Source organism: Mustela nivalis, assembly GCF_964662115.1.
Source record: "Mustela nivalis genome assembly, chromosome: 3".
Taxonomy (NCBI): domain Eukaryota; kingdom Metazoa; phylum Chordata; class Mammalia; order Carnivora; family Mustelidae; genus Mustela; species Mustela nivalis.
In genome coordinates, this window is record NC_139022.1 from 107,582,002 (window position 1) to 107,606,281 (window position 24,280).

General features: G+C 36.6%; 1 protein-coding gene and 1 pseudogene across 3 annotated transcripts in view; one reads left to right on the forward strand and one right to left on the reverse strand.

Moving 5' to 3' along the window:
- Positions 1 to 1,390: 1,390 nt before the first annotated feature.
- The window catches only part of SMAD5 (SMAD family member 5), a 53,723-nt gene continuing 30,833 nt past the window's right edge, over positions 1,391 to 24,280 (reverse strand). For both annotated transcript variants that reach the window (XM_082725614.1, XM_082725615.1), the window contains exons 4-7: positions 23,320 to 23,439; positions 10,065 to 10,286; positions 8,007 to 8,263; positions 1,391 to 6,440 (exon numbers count right to left, since the gene is read on the reverse strand). In XM_082725614.1, the coding sequence (XP_082581740.1) occupies positions 6,297 to 6,440; positions 8,007 to 8,263; positions 10,065 to 10,286; positions 23,320 to 23,439 (743 nt within the window). In that variant the 3' untranslated portion in view covers positions 1,391 to 6,296. The remainder of the gene's footprint in view (positions 6,441 to 8,006; positions 8,264 to 10,064; positions 10,287 to 23,319; positions 23,440 to 24,280) is intronic.
- On the forward strand, positions 21,653 to 21,995 carry LOC309861934 (large ribosomal subunit protein eL33 pseudogene; annotated as a pseudogene). Its single transcript has one exon. The product of its transcript is annotated as a large ribosomal subunit protein eL33 pseudogene (transcript).

The following is a 24,280-nucleotide window of genomic DNA, read 5'->3' on the forward strand; positions in this document are numbered from 1 at the left end:
CAGTAATATTTAACATTTTAAATGGAGGAACTTTTTAAAAAATCCTTCCTTTTTTGAACCATATATACTACCCAGCTCTCAAGAAGTACCTTCTTAAAAGCCTGCCCCAGCCTCCCGACAGCCTTCTTATAAATATGTATAAAAACTGAGCTACATCAAAATTGCTGTGATGTGGAGGAGCGTTAGCTACTGAGTCTCTTGTCTGAAAGAAAACCAAAGCAGCTGTCACAGCTGATCCCTTCCTCGCCTGAACTGTTTGGGCTACAGCAATCTGAAAACTAATCACCTTAAATCAGAGAGAAGCCAACACCTCTGTTTACTAAAATCTTGTGCCAGAACAATTTTTTTTTTTTAAATATGCTTCGAAAACAGCCACTGAAGTCACTACTAAATACCCTACACTTAAAAAGCTGCAAGAAGGAGCTGATTTGCAGAAATGGATTCTCTGGATGACATCTTGTCTCCAAAAAGAACAGTAAGAGCTTTTATATTTATTCTTTTGGCTTAAAATGTTTAGTTTGGGTCTTCCTCCTTTCCTAAGGGGGGAGCACACAGATTTATACCATCCCTTCCTAATGAGGATGCGTTTGAACTTCTCTACACAGCATTCCTCTACTTCTACCACTCCTTCACACAGCGGTAGAAGTATGTACTTGGTGGAACTGTAAAACTAATCTGTGACTTAAGCAAAATTTTTTTTAAAGAAGAAGATAAAACTAACCAAGGGTGGACATCCTAAAGTCAAGCAGCATCAGAAATAATTCCTCTCAAAGCAGCAGAAGAAATGCAAGAGACAGTAAAAATAAATACAAGTTCTTGTGTGCCAGGCACTGCTGTTAAATACTTTATTTGTATGACTTTATTCAATCTTCCCCAAAATCCTATGAAGTAGACAGGAAACTGAGGTACAGAGGGGTTAAGCAACTTGCCATAGGGCACAGAGCTGAGAGAGCTATGAAGCCCAGGACCCCTGTGGAGGAAGGCAGAACCCAGAGCCACTTCCGCTAAGAGCTACTCTATCTCCTAATCATCAGGTCAACTTCACTCATTTACAGAAAGACAGAGAGAAGGGAAATTAGTATTTAAACAAAATTACCCCACACTAGATCTAAGTACTTCTTCAAAACACAACTAAATTAAACTCAATCAACAAAGAAAAATACATGGACTCCTTTACAAACAGAATGGAAAAACACTGATCATTCTGAGCAAATCTCCTGCTGAGTAGAAAGGCATGGTATCTCCACTTTCTATTGCACAAGCACACACAGATAACAGAGCCAGTAACAGCAACTGGGCATCTCATCCTTTTTATAACCCCACTCAGTGAAACATGTCAAGTCAAAAGAGAGTCAAAAAAACAAACAATAAAAACCCACACACACACACATTTATCAGCTTTTGAGATTTATTAAAATAAAGTATTAGCAAACAATATGCAAAAACAAAGTTCTTAAGAGTTATGGCTTTGAAAAGCACAATATAGTAAAAACCTAATACATTTTTATAAGTATCAAAAAGGCAACAGAATTGAAGCATGTTGCTAGAACTTCATTTTCTACAACATAAACAGAAGCAGAACAAGTACAAATAAGAAGCAGATCTATAGTGCAGCCACTGGTTTGGTCTTTATCATCTGCATATAAAGTATCTTTTTAAGAGAAGATGGGCAGGTGCATACAAACATCCATTTTTCTTGATTACAACCCTATCCAATTTTAAAATAAGTGATTTTCAAAATGCAATTTTAACCCACCAGATCAAGAAAATCACTTGCCCAACTATTTTCTTCCAGAGTCCCTACACATAAAATACTTCATGAATAAATCAAAGCAATATCATCTCCAATGACATGAGAAGGGAAAATCTGATTCTAAAAAATTCCTTATAAAAGTAAGGAATGTGGAACCATCTGGCCTCACTGTAGTTTTATTACAGTTAATACCAGCTCGTAGCAACAAGGCACTACTTACTAATTAGGGAAAAGAACCTACCTGTACTCAAAATTCTGAACTTTTTAAGAACACAATCTTCAAATGAATCCTTAAAGGACAACGGTTTACGGTGATTGCAAGAATTTTCAGAATTGAATTATTTGGACAAGAACCACACCAACCTTTTTCACTCTGCCATGAATGACAGAAGAATCCGGCTCTTGGATCTTTTCACCAAAACATCCCATCACCTGTTTTACAGCAAATGCTAACCAGCAAGTATTGTATCATAAGCTCTTCCTTAAAAAAACAAAACAAAACAAAAAAAAAAACTTTTTTGCTATGTAAAAATCCCTTTTACTGGTTTTTGTACACCATCCAATTTCAGGTTAACACTTCAGTTATAACACAGTTGTACTTTAGAAGGTAAGTTTCTATTATGAGTAATCCAATTAATAAAGGCTTGATAAATACTGTTACCTCTTGTAATTAGGAAATGCTAAACTGTAATCCAGTGATTCCAAAGAACTGTCCGGCAGACAAACTTCTTATACAGAAGAAATGACTTGAATCATCACTTTCCATACATGCATCTTCTATGAGCAAAAAACCTCCCCCAAATCCCACCTGTACCATCGAGGAAAATGGCTGCTGCTCCAGAGGAAACAGGCCTCAAACCTGAGATTACCCCCATAAAGCTGCCCTAGGTAGCATCCCAAGAGACCACCCAAAACCAATGTTCAGGAAAAGTCCCTTCCATGAAAATCACCAAACATGCCTGAAACCACCTTGCTTTTCTAGCTCACTGGCATAATGAGGACACATATTTATACTCCCAGCTGAGAGAGTGAGCGAGGATTTAATAAGACAGAGAAGGGCTCAGACCCTCTGAAAAGTTAACAGATCCAAACTGAAATCAGCACTGGAAGATGAGTTCAAAATGATCAGAAGAGCCTTCCTTCTTAAGCATGAAAGGTATTAATATATTTTAAGTGGGAAAGTGATAAGAATCTAAAGTAATACTGAAAAACAACTAAAAAGAGTATAAAGAAATGGGATCTTAGCTGACATACAGATGCTCTCTGTAACAGAAAGACAGTACTTAAACAGGTACTACCAGACTTTTTGGAGGTTCTCTGCTACTGGTAGGATTTTATTTTTTGTATAAACCTCCTCCTTCAACAGAGTACTATTACAGGAGGACTGTTTCCCACAGGTACCCTTGAGGATTTTATAATGTGAGCCCCAGTTCTTACCCTGACAAGAGATTTCAATCTGAAAACTTATTGATCATTTTACATCTAAAACGGATATCTCACTGTCAAATGTTATGAACAGCATAAAGTAGCTACACCCTCTTTCTGTACAATGAGATATACAACTCACTGAACTACCTAGTAATCTTACTGTGGATTTCAACTCAGAAACCCAGCCAATTCTATTACCACAGTTTCCTTATTTAACAATAAAATGTGAAAAATGATTTATATTCTGATGTACATAACTTGACATTTTGATTGATGTCTTCTTCAATCCCTAAAGAAAAAGTGTTAGCTTCAGTAGATCAATAACACGCCTACTAGTTGACATTCCATAACTTAAGCCAAGCATTACCAAAAAGACCATAACACTTTATTTTAAAGAGATGCTGATCAAATGCAACTTTTAATTTTTTTTCCCCCAACCATCTTTCCGTTGCAATAATTCATTACTCAGATTAATTTTGATTCTATGTCTCTTTCTGCATTTACCAAACCGGTTGTGATTTTATTATTTCCAGACTCCAGTCTTTCCAGTTCACATATGTTAATATGTTATACACTATAAAACATGATTGTTCCAGTGGTGTTGATGTTTCCATAAATTTGACTATAAACCATTCTAGAAATCAAATAAAATTTTAAAACTGCATTTTTCTGAAAAGGTTTCTTTCAGAAGTGTCTCCTTTTCATTGGTCACTAGCAATTTTTATTTCCCATCCATAGATTTTGGGCACCCTTGGGAATTAGAGAAGCAGTTACACTGAGTACAATTTTCACTTATAATCCAGGCATGTGGAGTTACTTTTAGGAAATACAACAAGCTTATACTTTTCCATGAAACTCTCAACAGTTAAGAGCTTCAGTACTGTCCTTCATGAGACAAAATTCCTTGGGGAAAACACAGAAAAGGCCAATCACATGAAACCTTGCCAACTCTAAAGGCTGTGGCATGAATAAAAACAAATTTCAATTAACTCAATTGAAAAAATCAATAAAACAATTCGACAGTTTCTACCAGTTCAAACCCACTGAAGTTGACTACATGTATCTGTCATTCAACCAGCGTGCTTTGTTTATTTTTTTTTCTTATAAATTTGTTCCAAAGATTGTGTCATATGCCTGGTAAGTAAAAGAATAATGTGGGTAGCTAGGTTCAAACTCGGAGCAAGTAATTCTCTTTCCTGAGGCTGACACAACTGGAAGATAAAGAATGCATGCCATGTAGAACTTACGTTTAAGGCACAGGTGAGGGTCAGAAAGGATCCTTTTACCCAACAAAGGACCATGAACTGAAACACATATGGCACCTCACCCAAAGGTGAGCCACCCACTAAAGCCACCCACTGGCCGCACTTTGTAAAAGCAATAAATAATGGCACAGAAAACAAAATGAACCGCATTCTCTTCTCCTCAAAAAATGCATTTTTTCTTCTCTTAAAAGCAGAAAGGGCAAAGTAGAAAGTCAAACCAAACTAACATTTTAAATAGAAGACTGCCATGGCTCCATATACTTTCAAAAGGCACCAGAAAATAGCTTTCTCCCATAGGTACATTAGGTCATTTCTTTTTTTTTTTAATAATGTCTCTGTTCTCATGCCATAACAAAGTGTCCATCTGACTGCTCTCTAGAAAATGAGGTTAAAAGTTCTTCACCCAAAGCCCTCCAGCATGACTGACTGAATGGCTATTTTAGAGTGTTCCTGTCTTTCCTCTCGAGGACTGTTCTGAGAGACTAGCATCCACAAAAGTACCAAAAAAGGGGGAAAAGAACCAGCACGCATGTTAACAGAGAGAACAGTCTGCAGTCTTTCATATGTGACTATTTTAAAGTCAACTATCTCCACAACCACTGCTTATTCATTCAAGCACCAGACCAGGAGCCTCAACTCAGGGCCAGATTGAAGAGGCTCTTCAGCTACAGTATACCGCTTGCTCAGGGCAACTGACGCCACTCAGAGCAATGGGATTAAGTGTGTGATTTTCCAAAATGAGTAACACCCATAAAGCAGTAGGGAATTAAAAAGGCCCCTTAAGTTGGAGCTACAGAATAACAGTCTTATAATCTAGGTTGAAAATACACCAAGAGCTAGAAAAAGTGTAACTTCCTACAACTGTTGTCTATAAACTGCAGTGTTTGTTAATACAAAAGGGGTACCAAGGAAGTAAGGGTGAGCATCCAAGTCCAAGTCACTTGAGTGTGTCTCACAAAAGGTTACACTAAAAACTGTCACCCATCAAAGTGCAAAATAAAAGATTAATGCATGTCAAAATTAGAGTTCTTGCAACATTGGCCAAAAGCAGCAAACTGAACAAGGCCGTGCGTGCACTGTCACTAGCTATAAAGTAGTACTTACGACAGATTCTGGGTAAATGACATATACTGGAGATCTGTTGTTTACAATTTTTTTTTTTAAAGGAAATGTTTTACAAAAGATATACTGAGTGAAGTCACAACAGACTGACAAACATTTAGCTGTATTAAATGTAAATTTTATGACATCACCTAGAAAACTATCATTTTGCTTCTACCGAACACTACCTGTTAAGAGCGGTGCATAGTGTTCCTTCAAATAAAACGGTGTTGTTTTTTTATAGTTTCTTTTCAGCCCTTACCATATGCTTTTATGAAACAATGAATTACACTTTCTTCACATTGGTAGGACAAAGAAACTGGTAAAAGTAGAGCTTCCGTAGGCTTAAGAGGAGGAGGGAAGACTTTTCATGGCATACCTTCTTACATTATTATAACTTGTCATAATGTGATGTATTACTTTAAAAAAAAAAAAGAACAAATAACAAGTCATTTGGGACAAGAAGGCAAAATTGTGTCCCAGTTTAAGCTCAATGCCAAACTTGTGAACTGGGGTATAACACTTACTTTGCATTTCTCACAACACTTTTGGGAGTTAATCACACGAACATGACTAACAAACAAATGTAGATTCATCACAAATACAAATGTATTGGTCACAATTATGTAGAAAAAAAAAAATAAGCTATAATATCTGTTTTCCATGTAAGCTCACAGTATCTGTACTGAAAGTTTCCCTAAAATTAAAACAAGTCCACTAATAATATAATTGAAAAGACTACTTCTACACTATGAGACAGAAGATATGGGGTTCAGAGGGGAGCCCATCTGAGTCAGGACTTTATCCAGCCATTGAAGAGGCCCATGAAGATGAATCTCAATCCAGCATGGGGTGCTGGTAACATCCTGCCGGTGGTATTCGGCGCCCCAGCCCTAAGAAAATGAAAAGATATCATAGCAAATCCCTCTTTAAACTGTCAACCAGCCTAAAACAATTTTAACATACTAACAAAGACAGTAAAGACCACAAAACCAATCTCAGAATTCACCATGGAGTTAAAAGCAACAGAGTTACAGTAGTGAAAGAGATAGGATCCACTTAATAGAAACCCTTAGAGCGAGGTATGTTTCAGAATTCTTCCTCTTTTTGAAGTTTGTAAAGTTTTGTACTTCAGAAAGTACATATTTCATAATTATAACACTATTATTTCTGCAGTGAGATACATTCTCACTTAATGGGATAAATAAAACCCACAAAGAGCCTCATATAAGGTCACATCAGATTTTGCTATGAAAAAGTTTTGGGTTTTCAGGTTTGGGATTTTTTTTTTTTTTTTTTTTAAGTATGAGGTAAGACACTATAGATCTGATCAATAGCATGCAACTGTAATTAAAGTAACTGGGATGAATTAAACTGGAACACTTTAGCTTAAAACTCTAAACAGAATTTTTTTCACATTTATGTGCCTGGATTCACCAAGCTCTCTGCTTTACAGCTTACGGTAGTGCTGGCCCAGAAAAATAAGGCTTGGGAAGGGGGAAATGGGCAAGTAGAGACTAAACATATAGAAGTTATGTTTCTGGGGCATCTGGGTGGCACACTTCGTAAGAGTCCTGGGATTGAGACTCGCATCCCTGCCCCACTTCTTTGCATAGTCATGCTCCCGGCTCAGTGAGGAATCAGCTTCTCATTCTCCCTCTGCTCCTCCCCAACCCTCATTCTCTCTCTCACTCTCAATCAAATAAATAAATAAATAAAATGGTTTTTTTAAGAAGCTATGCTTCTATGGAGGGGGAATGCCTTTGGGGCTACTGATGCATAAAAAAGACCTATAGCAAAGCAGCAAGGCAACACTGGACTATGGGTCTGAATGCCAAAAAGAAAAAGCCCACTCAGAGCATCATTTCACAGTTGTTCTTCTTTGGCTAAATCCTTAAGGACCAAATGGATAGAGTACAAGATGCTTATATGTGTCACTAAAATTCTTCCCTAATTTTACTCACAAACCATCATTTTGAGAAGGCCAGTAAAATCAGGCCAAGAGCAAATGATAAATTTGAAAAGTTCTTTCAACTCTGCAAATCCTTAATAACAGAGGTTAAATACAAGGAAGATAATTTTAGTCTTCTGAAGAATTTTTTAAGTCACCTCAGTGGGATCTAATAATAATTGAAACTGCTGAAGCTAAGGAACTTCAAAAGCAATTTTAATATTTCTAGCAATTCAGTCTTTAACCGAAGCTCTTTATAAACTCAGCCCCTACTCAATATCAAAATCAGTATCAGTATCATGGATTATATAATGTCTGGATTATAAAATTAAAACTTAGACCTACTGTGTGGTTTTAAAGCTTTAAATCAAAAGTATCATTTAAAAACCTATTAAGTCAGGTCAAAAGTAAATACTTTCACTTCACAAAAGCATTTTAAAATCATAACCTAGAGAAATATACATATTTACAGTGACTCTAATTAAGCTACAGGCTACCACTCACTCACCTTGACAAAACTCATTCGAATAGTACACATTTTGGTGAGCTCATACACTGCCTCAAATCCGTGGTTGACAGACTGAGCCAGAAGCTGAGCAAACTCTTGGTTGTTAAAAATTTTGAGGCTGCAACTGCTGGGAATCTTACAGACAGTGGTAGGATGAAAGCCGTGATGAAAGTTGCAGTTCCTACTCTGAACAAATATGCTGCTGTCACTGAGGCACTCTGCGTACACCTCTCCACCAACATAGTACAGGTGAACACCTTAAAAAGACAAGAATTACAAGATTCACCTTAATACAGCAGTATAATGAAACCAAAGAGGTAGTATAAGGTGCAACCAAGAATACCCACTAACCTACAGCAAATGCCCAGCAGTCTGTAGACAGAAGCTACCACTAGAGGGCCTTAAACTGCGCCAAAGAGAATCAAGAGCTCTACAATGGTCCTTAAATAACTAATAAGACTTAAGCCTCAGGTTTATCAGTTCTTAGGTTATTTTCTCTTTGCCAACAATCATTTAATATCTCTGTGAGACAAAGCGAATGCAAAAAGACCAAAAAGCACCTATGATCAGTCTTTTCAAAGGAGCACTTGGTGCTAAGTTAATTTAACTATCACAAAGAGTCAACTGACAAGATGCTCTGCTTTCTTTTTACTAGTGGAGTACAGGAGCATTAAAAAAGACCCTAAGTCATATATGTAATTTCAAGTCACAGGAAAAGACTTTAAATGGCAGATTTATTTTATCTCCCTCGAAAAGAGCGGTTTGGGTATTTTAGAAATATGTATGTAAATAATATGTGAACACAGTTTCAATATTAAAACTTCAAATCATACAGCTAAAGCTGAAGTTATTTCCAACTTTTCACCACTACAAACAGCGCTAAAAAGACGATCCCTGTACACTCATACCTCATACACATGTGAGTCAAAGACGTATATTAGACTATGGTACGAAAAACTGCTTTGTTTTTTGTTCTGAGCAAATAAAATGACCCATGGAGGAAGGGACCCTATAACTAGATACTAGGAAAGATGGGAAAACAGATTGTAGAATTTAATTATTCACCAGGTAGATTTCTCTAAGATCATTCTCCTGTAGTGGGAAAACCAATACAAAGAAGTGAGGCATTTCACCCACAAAATCAATGCCAAGTTAGCAACAGAGACAAAAAAGAACAGAAATTTCTTTTCAACTTATTTTTGGCCATAGTATTTTGCTGAATCTCTTCTCTAAGAAATCACATCACAATTATAACTGTACCTCCTGTAGGTAAAAATAAAGTTTACTGTTTGTAGGTAAAGGGTATAAGTGTACCTTTTGTTCTATCTAACCTGGACTAAGACTTTCTCAAATCTAGGAAACAAAATAGAGCTAGTGGCAAAAACTAAACTTACAAGACAGGCAATACGCTCTACCTGGGAAAGCGTTCCTTCCCGACCACTTGATACACGAGACTCACATTTCACAGAGGTGGGAAAAGTTCCCTGTTTGTTGTGGCAACTGTCTTGTGGAATGAAATGGAAATAAAACCTAGTTATCTGAATTTAAAAGGTAGGAGGGGTGGTGATGAAGCCACTGGAGACTTGCTATCATTCAAACTGGACTTCTTAACTATAACCCAGCTCCTCCAACATAACAGGGATTGTTACAAGGTACCTCAACTCAAAATACCATAATTAAAAAATTCTAATCCTTCATCAGCATTCATATATTTCACAAATATTTGTCTGTACTTACTATGAACCAGGCACTCTTCTAGCTGCTGAAAATAATGCTGTGAACAAAGCAAACTTCTGTAAAGCTTATATTCCAGTCAAGAAGCCACTCAAAAAATAAATATAGGAATAGTATGATTTCAGAGACTAAGTACTATGACAATAAGGATAAGGAAAAGAGGACTGATCAGGTCTTGACTTAATTCACTCTCTAGCACCTGACACTTGAGGGCAGAGCCCGTACCTCAGGCTCGTGGTATAGACAACTTTACACAACTCACGGTACACAGTGAGCACAACAAATGACTGATTTCAACTGAACACAGGGAAATGACAAAGTTACCTTTTCCAATATGTCGCCTAGTGTTTTCAATTGTTGAATTACGATTAACATTTGACAACAACCCCAAGCAGAATCTACTTTTGTTATTCGAAGGGTCTGTGAATCCATCTACCAACACACTAGTAGAAGATGCATGAAAAGCCTCCCCAACACGATTGTTTAATTCATAGTACACAATTGAACACCAATGTTTGGGCTCTTCATAGGCAACAGGCTGAACATCTGTAAACAAACCAGACAGAAAAAATGATTAGTGAGTGAATAAGAAATCCAGGATTCTTTGTGTTTCCCTTTAAGTGAACCCAAGCACTCTATGAAAAATCCTTTCACATATTTCACTTCAGTCTTGCTGTCCTTTCTGGAGGATGGTCTCTTCAGTAAGTGGTGTTGGGAAAAAAAGTTTGGATCTTTAAAAAAAAAAAAGAAAGGAAGAAAGAAAGAAAGAAAGAAAAAATCAGTAATGCCTTGAATACAATGATTTTAAAACTTATCTAAATACGCATGTAATGATGGATAATATCACATTTATTTTATTTTTTTTAATTTTTTATTATTGAAGTAGAGTTGACATACAATAGCATAATGGTTTCAAGTGTACAACAGTAATGACTAGATATTCCTATATCTTACTTAGTGCTCACCATGATAAACAGAGTTGCCATCTGTCACCGAACAACACTATACAATATTATTTTATTATTATTCCCTATGCTGTACTTTCCGTCTCCATAACTTACTTCATATGTTAACTGGAATTTTGTACCTTTTAATCCTCTTTTCCTATTTTGTACTCTACCCCCTCCAGTAACCACCAGTTTGTTCTATGTATTTATGAGTCTGTTTCTGATTTTTTATTTGTTCATTTGCTTGGTTTTCTAGATTCTACATATGTGTGAAATCACATGGTATTTGTCTTTCTTTGTCTGACTTCATTTAGCATAATACCCTCTAAGTCCAACCATCTTCTGCAAAATGGCAAGAGCTCATTCATTTTTATAGTTGAGTAATATTCCATTGTGTATATATCTCCTTTATTTGCTTATCTATTGAGGGACACTCAGGTTACTCCCGTATCTTGACTACTGTAAATGCTACAACAAAACAGGGGTACATTTATCTTTTCAAATTAGTGTTTTCAAAAAAAAAAAAATTAGTGTTTCGCTTTCTTTGGGTAAATACCTGGTAGTAGAATTACTGGATAATATGATATTTCTATTTTTAATTTTCTTAGGAATCTGCATACTGTTTTCCATGGTGGCTACACCAATATATACTCCCACAAACAGTGCACTAGGATTCTCTTCTCTCCATATCCTTGTCAGCACTTACTTAAGTCCTTTGATAGTAGCCATTCAGACTGGTGTGAGGTGGCATCTTACTGCGATTTGATTTGCATTTCCCTGATGATTAGTGATGCTGAACATCTTTTCATGTGTCTGTTGGCTCTCTGTACGTCTTCTTCAGAAAAATGGTCTATTCAGCTTCTGTACCCATTTTTCTAATCTAATTTTTGTTTGATTTTGGGTTTTTTTTTTTTTTTGGAGTTGTATAAGTTCTTTATTTATTCTGGATATTACCCCTTATCAGATATATCATTTATAAATATATACTCACATCCAGCAGACTGCGTTTTCCTTTTGTTGAAGGTTTCTGTAACTGTTACAAAGCTTTTTATTTTGGTGTAGTCCTAATAGTTAACTTTTGTCTTTATTTTGTTTGCCTGAGGAGACATATCCCATAAATATGTTGCTAAGGCTGATGTCTAAGTGATCACTGCCCTGTTTTTTTAAGAAGTTTCATGGTTTCAGGTCTCACATTTAGGTCCCTAGTCTGAGTTTATTTGGTGAATGGTTTAAGAAAGTAGTCCAGTTTCATTTTTCATATGTGGCTGACCAGTTTTCCCAACACCACTTACTGAAGAGACTGTCTTTTCCCTATTGTATATTCTTTCCTCTTTTGTCACAGATTAACTGACCATACAAGCATGAGTTTATTTCTAGGCTCTCTATCCTGTTCAAATGATCTAAAGTTGACCCTGCAACTTTACTGATTTCATTTCTTAGTTCTAGTAGTTTTTTTGGTGAAGTCTTCAGGATTTTATACAGACACACCCCCACATAATTTGCAAATGACAGTTTTACTTCTTCCATTCCAGTATGGGTGGCTTTTCTTTCTTTTTCTTGTCTGACTGCAGCAGTTAGGTCTTCCAGCACTATGCTGAATACAAGTAAGTGGCAAGAATGGATATCCTTATCTTGTTCCTCATCTTAAAACTTCCAGCTTTTCACCAATGAGAATGATGTTAGCTGTGGGTCTGTCATACATCATCTTTACTATATTGAGGTATGTTTCCTCTAAATCCACTTTGTTGCATTTCCATCATAAACAGATAATGATTTCTGTCAAATGCTTCTGCATCTACTGAGACGATTATATGGTTTTTATCCTTCATATGTTACTAAAGTATTATAACACATTGGTTGATTTAAAGCTTTGTTTCTTCTTTTAATAGATCTTTTAGGTGTAAGGTTAGACGGTTTATTTCAGATTTTGTTTCTTAAAGTAGGCCTGCACTACTATAAACTTCCCTCTTAGAACTGCTTATGCTGAGTCCCAAAGTTTTTCAACAGGTGTGTTTTAACATTTTAAATTGTTTTTCTAGCATAAGCTAATCAAGATTTATATTTATAAAACAAGCCTCCGTCTGCATCAGCAACCTGAAAGACATTTATGAGTATTTGTAAAATTACTCTAAAAAAAATATGAACTAAAAAAAACAAGTGAGACTCTTAGCAAGCTAGGAATAGAGGATAACTTCTACAATTTGATAAAGAACATTTATAGGAAACTTATACCTAACTTCATACTTAATGGTGAGGAACTAGAAGACTTCCTGCCAAGATCAGTAACAAGGATGTTCTTACCACTCCTTTTCCAACACTGCACTAGAAGTCCTAGCTATACAGTAAGAGAAAGGGTAATAAAAGGTATACAAATTGGAAAGGAATAAGTAAAATCATCTTTGTTCACAGATGATATGACTGTCTACCTAGAAAACCGGGGGGGGGGGGGACCAAAAAACCCCTCCTGGAACTAATTAAGCTATTACAGCAAGATCGCAAGATGTAAGGTTAATACACAAAAGTGAATCACTTTGCTATACATCAACAATGAACGTGTGAAATTTGAAATTAAAAATTCATCACCACTTATATTAGCATTCAAAAGAAGAAATACTTAGGTAAAAATCAAAATAGGTACAAGATCTAGATGAAGAAACTATAAAACCCCAAAATCAGACATCAAAGAGGAACTAAATAAATACATAGACAGCCCACATTCATGGAAAAGAAGCCTTAATATTGCCAAGAATTCAGTTCTTCCCAATATGATCTATAGATAACCAATGCAATCCCAATCAAAATCTCAGCAAATCATTTTGTGGATATCAACAAACCAATCCTAAAATTTATCTGGGGCAGCAAAAGATCCAGAACACCCAATATGACACTGAAGAAGAACAAAATCAGAAGCCTGATGCTATTTAACTTACCATAAAGCTACAGTTATCAAGACAGTATGGTAATGGCAAAAAGAATACACGAACAGATCAAAGGAACAGGAGAGAAAGCCCAGAAAAAGACCTATATGAATATAGTTAACTGGGGGCACCTGGGTGGCTCAGTGGGTTAAGCCTCTGCCTTCAGCTCAGGTCGTGATCCCAGGGTTCTGGGATCGAGTCCCACATCATCGGGCTCTCTGCTCAGCGGGGAGCCTGCTTCCCACCCCCCCACCTCTGTCTGTCTCTCTGCCTACTCGTGATTTCTCTCTCTCTGTCAGATAAAGAAATAAAATCTTAAAAAAAAAAAATACAGTTAACTGTTTTCTGATGAAGCAACAAAAAGCAATAATGGAGAAAAGACAGTCTTTTCAACAAATACAACAACAGATATTCACATGCAAAAAAATTAATCTACACACAGACATCACATCCTTCACAAAAATTGCCTAAAGGCTGGTCACAGACCTAAATGTACAATACAGAACTATAAGAGTTCTAGAAGGTAATGTAGCAGAAAATCTAGATGGCCTAGGAATATGGTAATGACAACACCAAGGCATGAACCATGACAGAACTGCTAGGCCAGATTTTACTAAAAATTAAAACTTCTGCTCTGGAAAAGGCACTATCAACAGAATAAGAAGACAAGCCATAGACTGGGAGAAAATATGTACGAAAGACATACCTGGTAAAGGACTATTATCCAAAATATACAAAGAACTCTTAAAATAATTCAAGAAAATAAGTAACTCAATTTAAAAAATGGGTCAAAGACATAACCAGCCACCTCATCAAAGAAGATATATGCATAAGAAATAAGCATATAAAAACATACTCCACATTATGTGTCATCAGTAAATGTAAATTAAGATAGCAATAAAGTACCATGATATACCCGTAAGAATGGCCAAAATCCCAAACAGTGACAACATCAAAAGCTGGGAAGGATGTGGAACAACAGGAATTTGCATTCACTGCTAGTGGAATATAAAATGGTAGAGCCACTCTAGAAGAGAGTTTGGTGGTTTCTTACGAAACTAAACACACTCTCACCATACAATCCACAAACATGCTCCTCAGTACTTACACAAAGGAGCTAAAAACTTATGTCCACATAAAAACCTACAAACAGATGTTAATAGCACTTTATCCATGATTGTCAAAACTTGGAAGCAACCAAGATGTCCTTTGGCAGGTGAATGGATAAACTGTGGTAATTTCCAGATGATGGGAATATTACTCGCTCTACAACAAAATGAGCTAGCAAGGCATGAAAAGGGATGAGGGAACTTAAAATGCATGTTACTAAGTGAAAGAAACCAATCTGACAGGCTACATACTGTCTGATTCTAAGGAAATGACATTCTGGAAAAGGCAAAACTATGGAGACAGTAAAAACACCAGCGGTTACAGGTCAGAGGAGTGAGGAATGAACAGGCAGAGCACAGAGGATTGTTACAGAAGTAAAACTATTCTGTATACTGTAGATATATTTCTGTATGTTACCAGTACGACAGTAGTACATTCCTCTCATTATTCATTTGTTACAATCCACAAAACATAAAACAGCAAAAACAAACCCTAATATAAACCATCGATTTCGGGTGATGTGTGAAGATAGCTAAGTCTGTAAACATGTACCACTCCAGGGGCGCCTGGTTGGCTCAGTGGGTTAAAGTCTCTGCCTTTGGCTCAGGTTGTGATCCCAAGGTCCTGGGATTGAGCCCCCACATCAGGCTCTCTACAGGGAACCTCTTCCCTTCCTCTCTCTGCCTGCCTCTGCCTACCTGTGATCTCTGTCAAATAAATAAATAAAATCTTTAAAAAAGCAAACAAACAAAAAATGTACCAGTCCAGTATAGGATTTTGGTAGCTGGCAAGGCTGTGCATGTGTGGAGACAGAGGGTGTGTGGGAACTCGCTCTACTTTCCACTCTTATTTGCTGTGAACCTAAAACTCATATGAAAAATAAAGTCTGTTTTATTTTTTTTTAAGATTTTATTTATTTATCTGGGGCGCCTGGGTGGCTCAGTGGGTTAAAGCCTCTGCCTTCGGCTCAGGTCATGATCCTAGGGTCCTGGGATCGAGCCCCACATCAGGCTCTCTGCTCAGCAGGGAGCCTGCTTTTTCCTCTCTCTCTGCTTGCCTCTCTGCCTACCTGTGATCTCTGTCTGTCAAATAAATAAATAAAATCTTTAAAAAAAAAAAAGATTTTATTTATTTATCACATAGAGATCACAAGTAGGCAGAGAGGCAGGAAGCGGGTGGGGGGAGCAGGCTCCCCGCTGAGGAGAGAGCCCAATGCGGGGCTCAATCCCAGGATATTGGGATCATGACCTGAGCCGAAGGCAGAGGCTTTAACCCACTGAGCCACCCAGGTGCCCCATGAAGTCTGTTTGAAAAAAAACTAAAAGTGGGGCGCCTGGGTGGCTCATTGGGTTAAGCCTCTGCCTTCGGCTCAGGTCGTGATCTCGGGGTCCTGAGATCGAGTCCCACATCAGGCTCTCTGCTCAGCAGGGAACCTGCTTCCTCCGCTCTCTCTGCCTGCCTCTCTGCCTACTTGTGATCTCTCTCTCTGTTAAATAAAGAAATTTTAAAAAAAAAATCTTAAAGAAAAAAAAAACACAACTAAGTGAGCATGAACTTTGGATAAAAGCTGGTATACAATCTAATGTTAAATGCCAGAACTGCCTATGGAGACAGATATATATACAAAATAAATTACCAGCCAAACTCTTATTACTGTAGAAGTCAACAATTCATAATGTATGTAACGCATGGGAGGGACACATGCAAATTTTTCACCCAGTGCTGGTGGATTATCTTTCTTGGGGCTGAAATCAGAAAGAGAAGTCAGGAACTTTCAAATTCCCTTTCAAAAAAGGCACAAATCAAAAATATCCAAAAAACTCTTAAGAGTGGCTAGGTGGACTAGATAGGCAATACAAAATAACTGGTTAACTTTTAAGACTCAGTTTTGATTACTGAATTGCAAAGAATTCAGATGAGGAGGAAGAGAAAAAAATAAACCAATGTGGACCCATAAAGAAAAGTCCTAAGCACTCAGAATATGAAGAAGTTTATATAAAAGATAGAACAGGGAGGGGCCCACAACCAAAGACACATACAAATGAGTTGTAAGCAGTTATAAGAATAATGTCAGGAAAGCTAGAGCCAAAAATGAACAGAAGCTTGCAAAGAAAAAATTGCTAAGCAAAACTAAAAAGACAACTTTGGTTCAGAGAAAAGAAAAAGAAGAGCTCTGCTCAAGGCAAAGGACATATTGTCAACTGGCAATTCAAGGCGCTGCAGTTTAACTCTGATGTCCCTTCTGTCGAAATAAAACAGAGAGAAAAAACCAGAAATAGGACTGAAATGACAGGAAACTTTGGTGAAAAAAAGACATCAACGAGGGCAAGATGCCTTGAGTGCCAGGTCCCCCTAAGGGGACTCAGCTGTTTGGCTGTGACAAATGATAGTGCAAGAATTATCCAACAGACAACACCACAGAGCTGCACGCTGATCTCTGGACAGCTAGGACAAAGAAGGGAAGGAAGATGACAATGGAGGTAAGTCCAGTCCAAAGTCTCAAAATAAGAGAATGAGAATGAGAACACCATTTACTGCTCATTCCCTGATGCACTATGTTATAGCCATTATACATAGTGTCTAACCCAATCAACAACTAATAATTCCTGCGTAAATATTCTGCGTAATGTACAAATGAGAAAGAGAAGTGGAGAGACTTTAAATGCTACCTGAGGCTAAAAAACGAGTAAGGAGCGGTACAGGAATTCACCTCCAGAGACATTCTGTTCTATGAGAAGGTAGACTGTATAAACTATAAGAAAATTAGTGTGATATAAGTCCTAGATAAATCCTACACCTTGAAAAAGCAAAGACAGTATTCACACATTAACAAGACTACTAGGGAGGGCTGAAATTTAACTATTCTTAGAAATGTGGGGTTCCCGGAAAAACAAAGTGTGACATACACTCAATCCTTCAGTATCATCACACACACATACAAAGCACACAAAAACATCATTCTTTTAAGAAATGTATGGGGCGCCTGGGTGGCTCAGTGGTTTAAGCCGCTGCCTTCGGCTCAGGTCATGATCTCAGGGTGCTGGGATCGAGTCCCGCATCGGGCTCTCTGCTCAGCGGGGAGCCTGCTTCCCTCTGTCTCTTTCTGTCTGCCTCTCCATCTACTTGTGATTTCTCTCTGTCAAATGAATAAATAAATAAAATCTTAAAAAAAAAAAAAAGAAATGTATAAAATGGCAGTACCAAACTTCTCCCAAACTTGTTATTAACTAAGAAGATTAAAGTCTCAAAACAAAGTGACTTCAAGGGCACCTGGGTGGCTCAGTTAAGCATCTGCCTTCCATGATCATGGGGTCCTGGGACTGGCCCCAAATCTGGTTCCCTTCTCAGTGGGGAGTCTGCCTCTCCCTCTCCTTCTGTCCCTCCCATCCCCACATGCTCTCATGGGCATGTGCTCTCTCTCTCAAATGAATAAAATCTTTTTAAAAAAGTGACTTTAGAACAATAAGATGCCATATTCACATCCATTAGGATGGCTACTGTATTAAAAAAAGATGGAAATTAACACGTATTGGCAAGAATGTAGAGAAAGAACTCTAAAGCACGGCTAGTATTAATGTGTAAATTGTATAGCTGCTGTGGAAAACTGTTTGGCAGTTCCTCAAAAAGTTAAACAGAATTACCATTAAATCCAGCAATTCTACTCCCAGGCATAGGATACCAAATGATTTAAAAAGCACAGTCCAGCAAATATCTGTACAATAATATTCATGATGGCGTTGTTCACTATTCTACCAAAAGGCAGAAACAACCCAAATGTCCACCAACTGATAAATGGGTTAACAAAATGTGGGATATGCATCCAAGGGAGCACATTCAATCTTGGAAAGAAATGAAATTCTGATACATGCTATAACATGAATAAACCTTGAAAAGGTTAAGCTAACTGAAAAAAGCTAGTCACAAAAGGACAAATATTGTAAGATTCCACTAGGCAAATTCATTGAGACAGAAAGTAGAATGGTGATTACCAAAGGGCTAAGGGGAGAGGGGTTACTGTTTAATGGGTATAGAGTTCTGTCTGAGATGATGAGAAGTTCTGGAAACGGACAGTGGTGATGCTTTGCATGTCTCTGTGAATATATGAAATGATACTGAGTTGTTTACTTTATCAACAGAGCCCCCAAAGCAATGAAGCAAAAACCAGCATGAATGAAAGCAGAAATAAATGATCCAATAATAACAGTTGGGGATATCCCAACCTGCAATCTCACACTCTCAACAACTAATACAACAATTAGAAAGAAAATATGCAAGGATACAGAAAACTTGAACAACAACACTATCAACCAACCTGATCTAAATAAAATGCACAGAATTTAGGACACCCTACAGTATCAAAATGTATAGGGTTTTTTGTTTTGTTTTCTTTTTTCAAATGCACATGGAATAGTCTCTAAAATAGACCACTGCTATGCCTGGGGTTGGCAAATCTTTCTTGTCCACCAAATCCAGGAACATATAAAAAGGATTAAATACATGACCAAGTGGGATGCAAATATTTTAGGTTTCGTAAGTCACATACTATCTTTGTCACATATTCTTTTTCTTTAACAACTCTTTAATAATCTAAAAACCATTCTTAGATCTCAAGCTACACAAAACATACATAAAACAATTCTCAATAAATTTTAAAAAGAACTGGAATCATACAAAGTATGTTCAATGCTTTGTAATCCCACATGGAATCAGATTAGGAATCAAAAGAAAAAATGGGAAAATACCAAAATATATGGAAACTGATTAATGTGTTACTAAATAATCCAAGGGTCAAAGTAAAACATCAAAAGGGAACTTGAAAAAAATTCTGAACTAAATAAGCATGAAAACAAAACATACCAAAATTATGGAATGCAACTAAAGGAGTGGTCTTGAACTTCTATGCTAAAAATGTAGAACCACTGAAGTCAATAACCAAAGATTTCATCTTAAGAAACTATTAAAAAAAAACGCAAACTAAAAGTAGAGTAAGCAGAATATAGAAAATAACAGCAAATGAATTTGGAAATCAATGAAAAAAAGAAAGCTGGTTCTTTCAAAAGATCAACAAATTTAACAATCCTTTGGCTAAACCAACCAAGACACAAAATACCAAAACCAGGAATGAAGACGTCACCACTAACCCCTAAGGAAATTATAACTATTATAAAATATACTATGAAAAACTTTATACCAACAAATTAGACAATTTAGACAAAATGCAAAAACTCCTAGCAAGACACAAATTATCAAAGCTGACTCAAGAAAAAACAGAGACTCTGAATAGACAGATCCAACTAAGGAAACTGAAACAGTAATTAAAAATTTCCCCATAAAGAAAAGTCTAAACCCAAATAGCTTCACTGGCAAATTCTATCAAATATTTAAAAAAGAAATAATACAAATAAGCCCTTCCAAAAACACAAGGGAACACTTCCCAACTCATTCCATGAGATCATTATTACCCTGACACCAATGCTAAATAAAGACGTCACAATCCCTGCCTCACGAATACACAAGCAAAAATATTCAACAAAATATCAGTAAATCTAATCTAGAAATGTATTAAAAAAGAATTATACACCAAGACCACATGAGAATATCCCAGGATTAAAAGCCTGGTTTCATATCAGAAAATAAGTTCATGTAATATACATTAAATAGAAAAAAGAAAAAAACCTCATCTGATAATCTCAACAGATGCAGAAAAAGCTTCTAACAAAATCCAACGTCCACTCATGGTAAAAATTCTCAGGAAACTAGGAACAGAACTAATAGTTATGGCTAGCCCCTCCAGAATGATAGTGAACAGAAGTAGTGAGAACAGGCATCCTTCTCTTGTTTCCAATCATAGGGGAATAGTAATTCAGTCTTTTACCATTAAGGATGATGATAGCTATAAGGTTTTTCATACATGCCCTCTAATAATGAGAGAGAGAAAAAAAAATTAAAGGCATCCAGATTGGATAGCAGGGAGAAAAATATGCTGTTTGTCACTGACACATTCTTATATTTAGAAGATCCTACGGAATCCAGATAGATAAGCACACACACACACAAAAAATCCCTATCAGAATTTATAAATGAATTCAGCAAGGTTGCAGGTTACAAGATTAATATATGAAAAACCAATTATATTTCAATATATTTAATTAAGAAGAAACCAAATTCCATTCACTTCAGAATATATCTATACAGAGACGCTAAAGTAAAAAAAAATTTATCTTGAACACTGGAAGATCTAAATAAATGACAAGACATACCAAATCTATGCACTGGAAGATGATGGAAAACCTCCCCCACTGATTTAGATTCAACATGATCTCTATCACAATGCAGGGAGGGGATTTTTGGGGAGGCAAAAATTAACAACCGGTACTAAAATAATAGGCAAATACAAAGAATGCAGAACTGCTAAACAATTTTGAAGAAGAACAAAGTTGGAGGATTAACACTTCTTGTTTTCAAAACTTACTATGAAGCTTTAGTATGTATTTTAAGACTATGAAGTACAGACATAAAAATCAATGAATAAATTGAGTCCTGTAATAAACTCTTACATTTATTCCACTGATTTTGGAAAAACATGCTAAGGCAATTCAGTGGAGAAATGGTAGATACTCTTTTCAACAAAACAGTGCTAGAACCAAATGGATGCCTACATGCACAAAGATGAATTTAGATCTCTACCATACAGAAAGCTTAACTCAATATAAATCACCTAAATGTAAAAGATAAGGCTACAGAACTTCTGTAAGACAAAACAAAATTTTCATGACTTTGGGATAGACAAAGATTTCCCAGATGCACACCAAAAACATGAACAAGGGAAGAAAAAAGTGATAAATTAGACTCTGTCAAAATTTAAAACTTTCAGCTCTTTCTGCCATCTTGCAGCCTACAGAGGCCTGCTGGGAACAGAACTCCTAAACTGACAAATATGTCTGGAAGGCTGTGGTCCAGAGACATTTTTGCTAGCTGTAAGTGAGGTCTTCTGAACTAGAAGGAGTGCACAGCTCTTCTTAAAACTGAATGTGTTTATGCTCAAAATGAAATTGAACTCTTATGGAGGCAAGAGATGTGCTTCTGTGTACAAATCTAAGAACAACACCGTGACTCCTGGTGGCAATCTGTACAAAATCAGAGTAATCTGGGGAAAAGTAACTCGTGCTCATGGAAACAGTAGCGTGGTTTGTGCCAAATTCCCAAGCAACCTTCCCGCTAAAGTCATTTGCCACAGAATCCATGTGATATTGTACCCCTCAAGGATTTCAACTTACTGAAGAGAAAATAAAGTTGTGCCAAAAAAAAAGTTGAAAACTTTTGTGTTTCAAAAGACATTAAGAAAATGCAACAACAATCCAGAGTAAACAAAAATATCTGCAAATCATACATCTAACGAAGGACTTCTAACCAGAATATATAAAGAACTCTCACAACTCAAAAGTAAAACAAACAACCCAATTAAAACTGGGCAAGAGATTTAAATATGTCATGAAAAAAAAAATACATGAACAGCTAATAAGTACATAAAAAATGCTCTGATTACAGAAATGGAAAATTAAATGCAAATTAAACAGAAGCACATATTAAAACCACAATGAGTCACTACCTCATACCCACTAAAATGGGTACATCCAAAATACTGACTGTAACAAGAATCAAGAGCATGTGGAGATGGGGTGGGGGGTGGGGGGCTAAGTTGGTTAAGCATCTGCCTTCAGCTGAGGTCATGACTCCAGGGTCCTGGGATGCAGCTCAGGTCAGGACTCCAGGGTCCTGGGATGGAGCACCTCATTGGACTCCTTCTCCCTCTGCTGCTCCCCCTGCTTGTGCTTTCTCTTTCTCAAATAAATAAATTAATCTTTAAAAAATAACTAAAAGCATGTGGAGAAACTGGAACCCTCATATGTTAGTGGTAAGAATATAAAACAGCACTGCTATTTTGGAGAAATTTGGCAGTTTTTCTTAAATAGTTAAATTCATCATATTGACTCAGAAATTCCAGTCTTAGGTATTTTCCCAAGAAAAATAAAAACACAAAACCCACACAAAAACTTATATGCAAATGTTCCTTAGAGTAGTAGTCATAGTAGCCAAAAACTAGAAATAATTCAAATGTCCACCAACTGGTGAATGGCTAAAAAAAATATGGTACATCCATACAATGGAAAACAGTTCAGCAATAAAAAGGAAAAAACTACCAATACATGTTTCAACATGAAAGAACCTTGAAAACATTACGCTAAGTGAAAGAAGCCAGATGCAAATAACTACACATTATGCAATTCTACTTCCATGAAATATTTAAAAAAGGTAAATCTATATATACACAAAACAGATTAGAGGCTGTCTGGAGCTGAGGACAAGAGCAGGGATAGACTGAAAAGGCGTACAAGATTATCTTTTTAAAGGATTATGAAAATATTCTAAAACTAGATTGTGGTGATGGTACAAAACGTTATAAATTTACTACACGTCACTGAATCATACACATGGATAAATGTTATGGTTTATAAACAATACTTCAATAAAGTTTTTTAAAAGTGGTAAGAAGTTAAAAACAAAATAGCAGTAACAACAAATTATGATGAAAATTTCTCTTACCTCTGCTGGATATACTGGGCATAATCTGAGGAATCATATTATTGCTTGTATCCATTGGCTGGGAATTATCTTGACCCATTTGATCATCTGGTGGCATATAGGCAGGAGGAGGAGTATCAGCTAAGAAGGAGAATATGAGAAAAGTTAAAAGTCCCAAAAGAATTAATACCTTCATCCTGCTTAAATGTATTCTAAAAGCATTAAAAATTTCCTAAAATTGGGGCATCTGGGTGGCTCAGTGGGCTAAAGCCTCTGCCTTCGGCTCAGGTCATGATCCGAGGGTCCTGGGATAGAGCCCTGCATCAGGCTCTCTGCTCAGCAAGGAGCCTGCTTCCCCCTCTCTCTCTGCCTGCCTCTCTGCCTACTGTGATCTCTGTCAAATAAATAAATAAAATCTTTAAAAAAAATTTTTTTCATAAGATTAACAACAGGGTTTGTCACTGAACATTATAGACAAACAAAAATGTAGGCTGCTACCTGAGGCAAGAGAAAAGGAGAAAAGACAGCACACTTATTAATTACTGAAAACCTGCTAAAGGACCATATATATTCGGTTCAATCCCAGATAGTAGACCAGTGCTGAAATTCACTAAAATAGAATTCAAGGTCAAGAATTTTGTCTTTATGTGCTTAGACCCATGCTGGGAGGAACTGCAACAACTACAGACCAATCTGAAGGACACAGATTAACCTAGTTTGAGTGTACCTCTACAGAGACACTTTGAAATTACCAAAATCACATGCTGAATGTTGTTAATTAATACCAAAAACTAAAACTATACTCTCCACCTGTATGATCGGACTACCAACATGAACAGCAGATAGACAGTTAATTCTTTTCAATATCCTGAAATGGCTGTCATGCCTTACTAAATGATTAGGTAATTCTCAGGACATCTGAATGTGAACTAGATAATCTGAATTCCAGCCCTCGTAGTTTAAAATCTCTGTAGAAGCTACA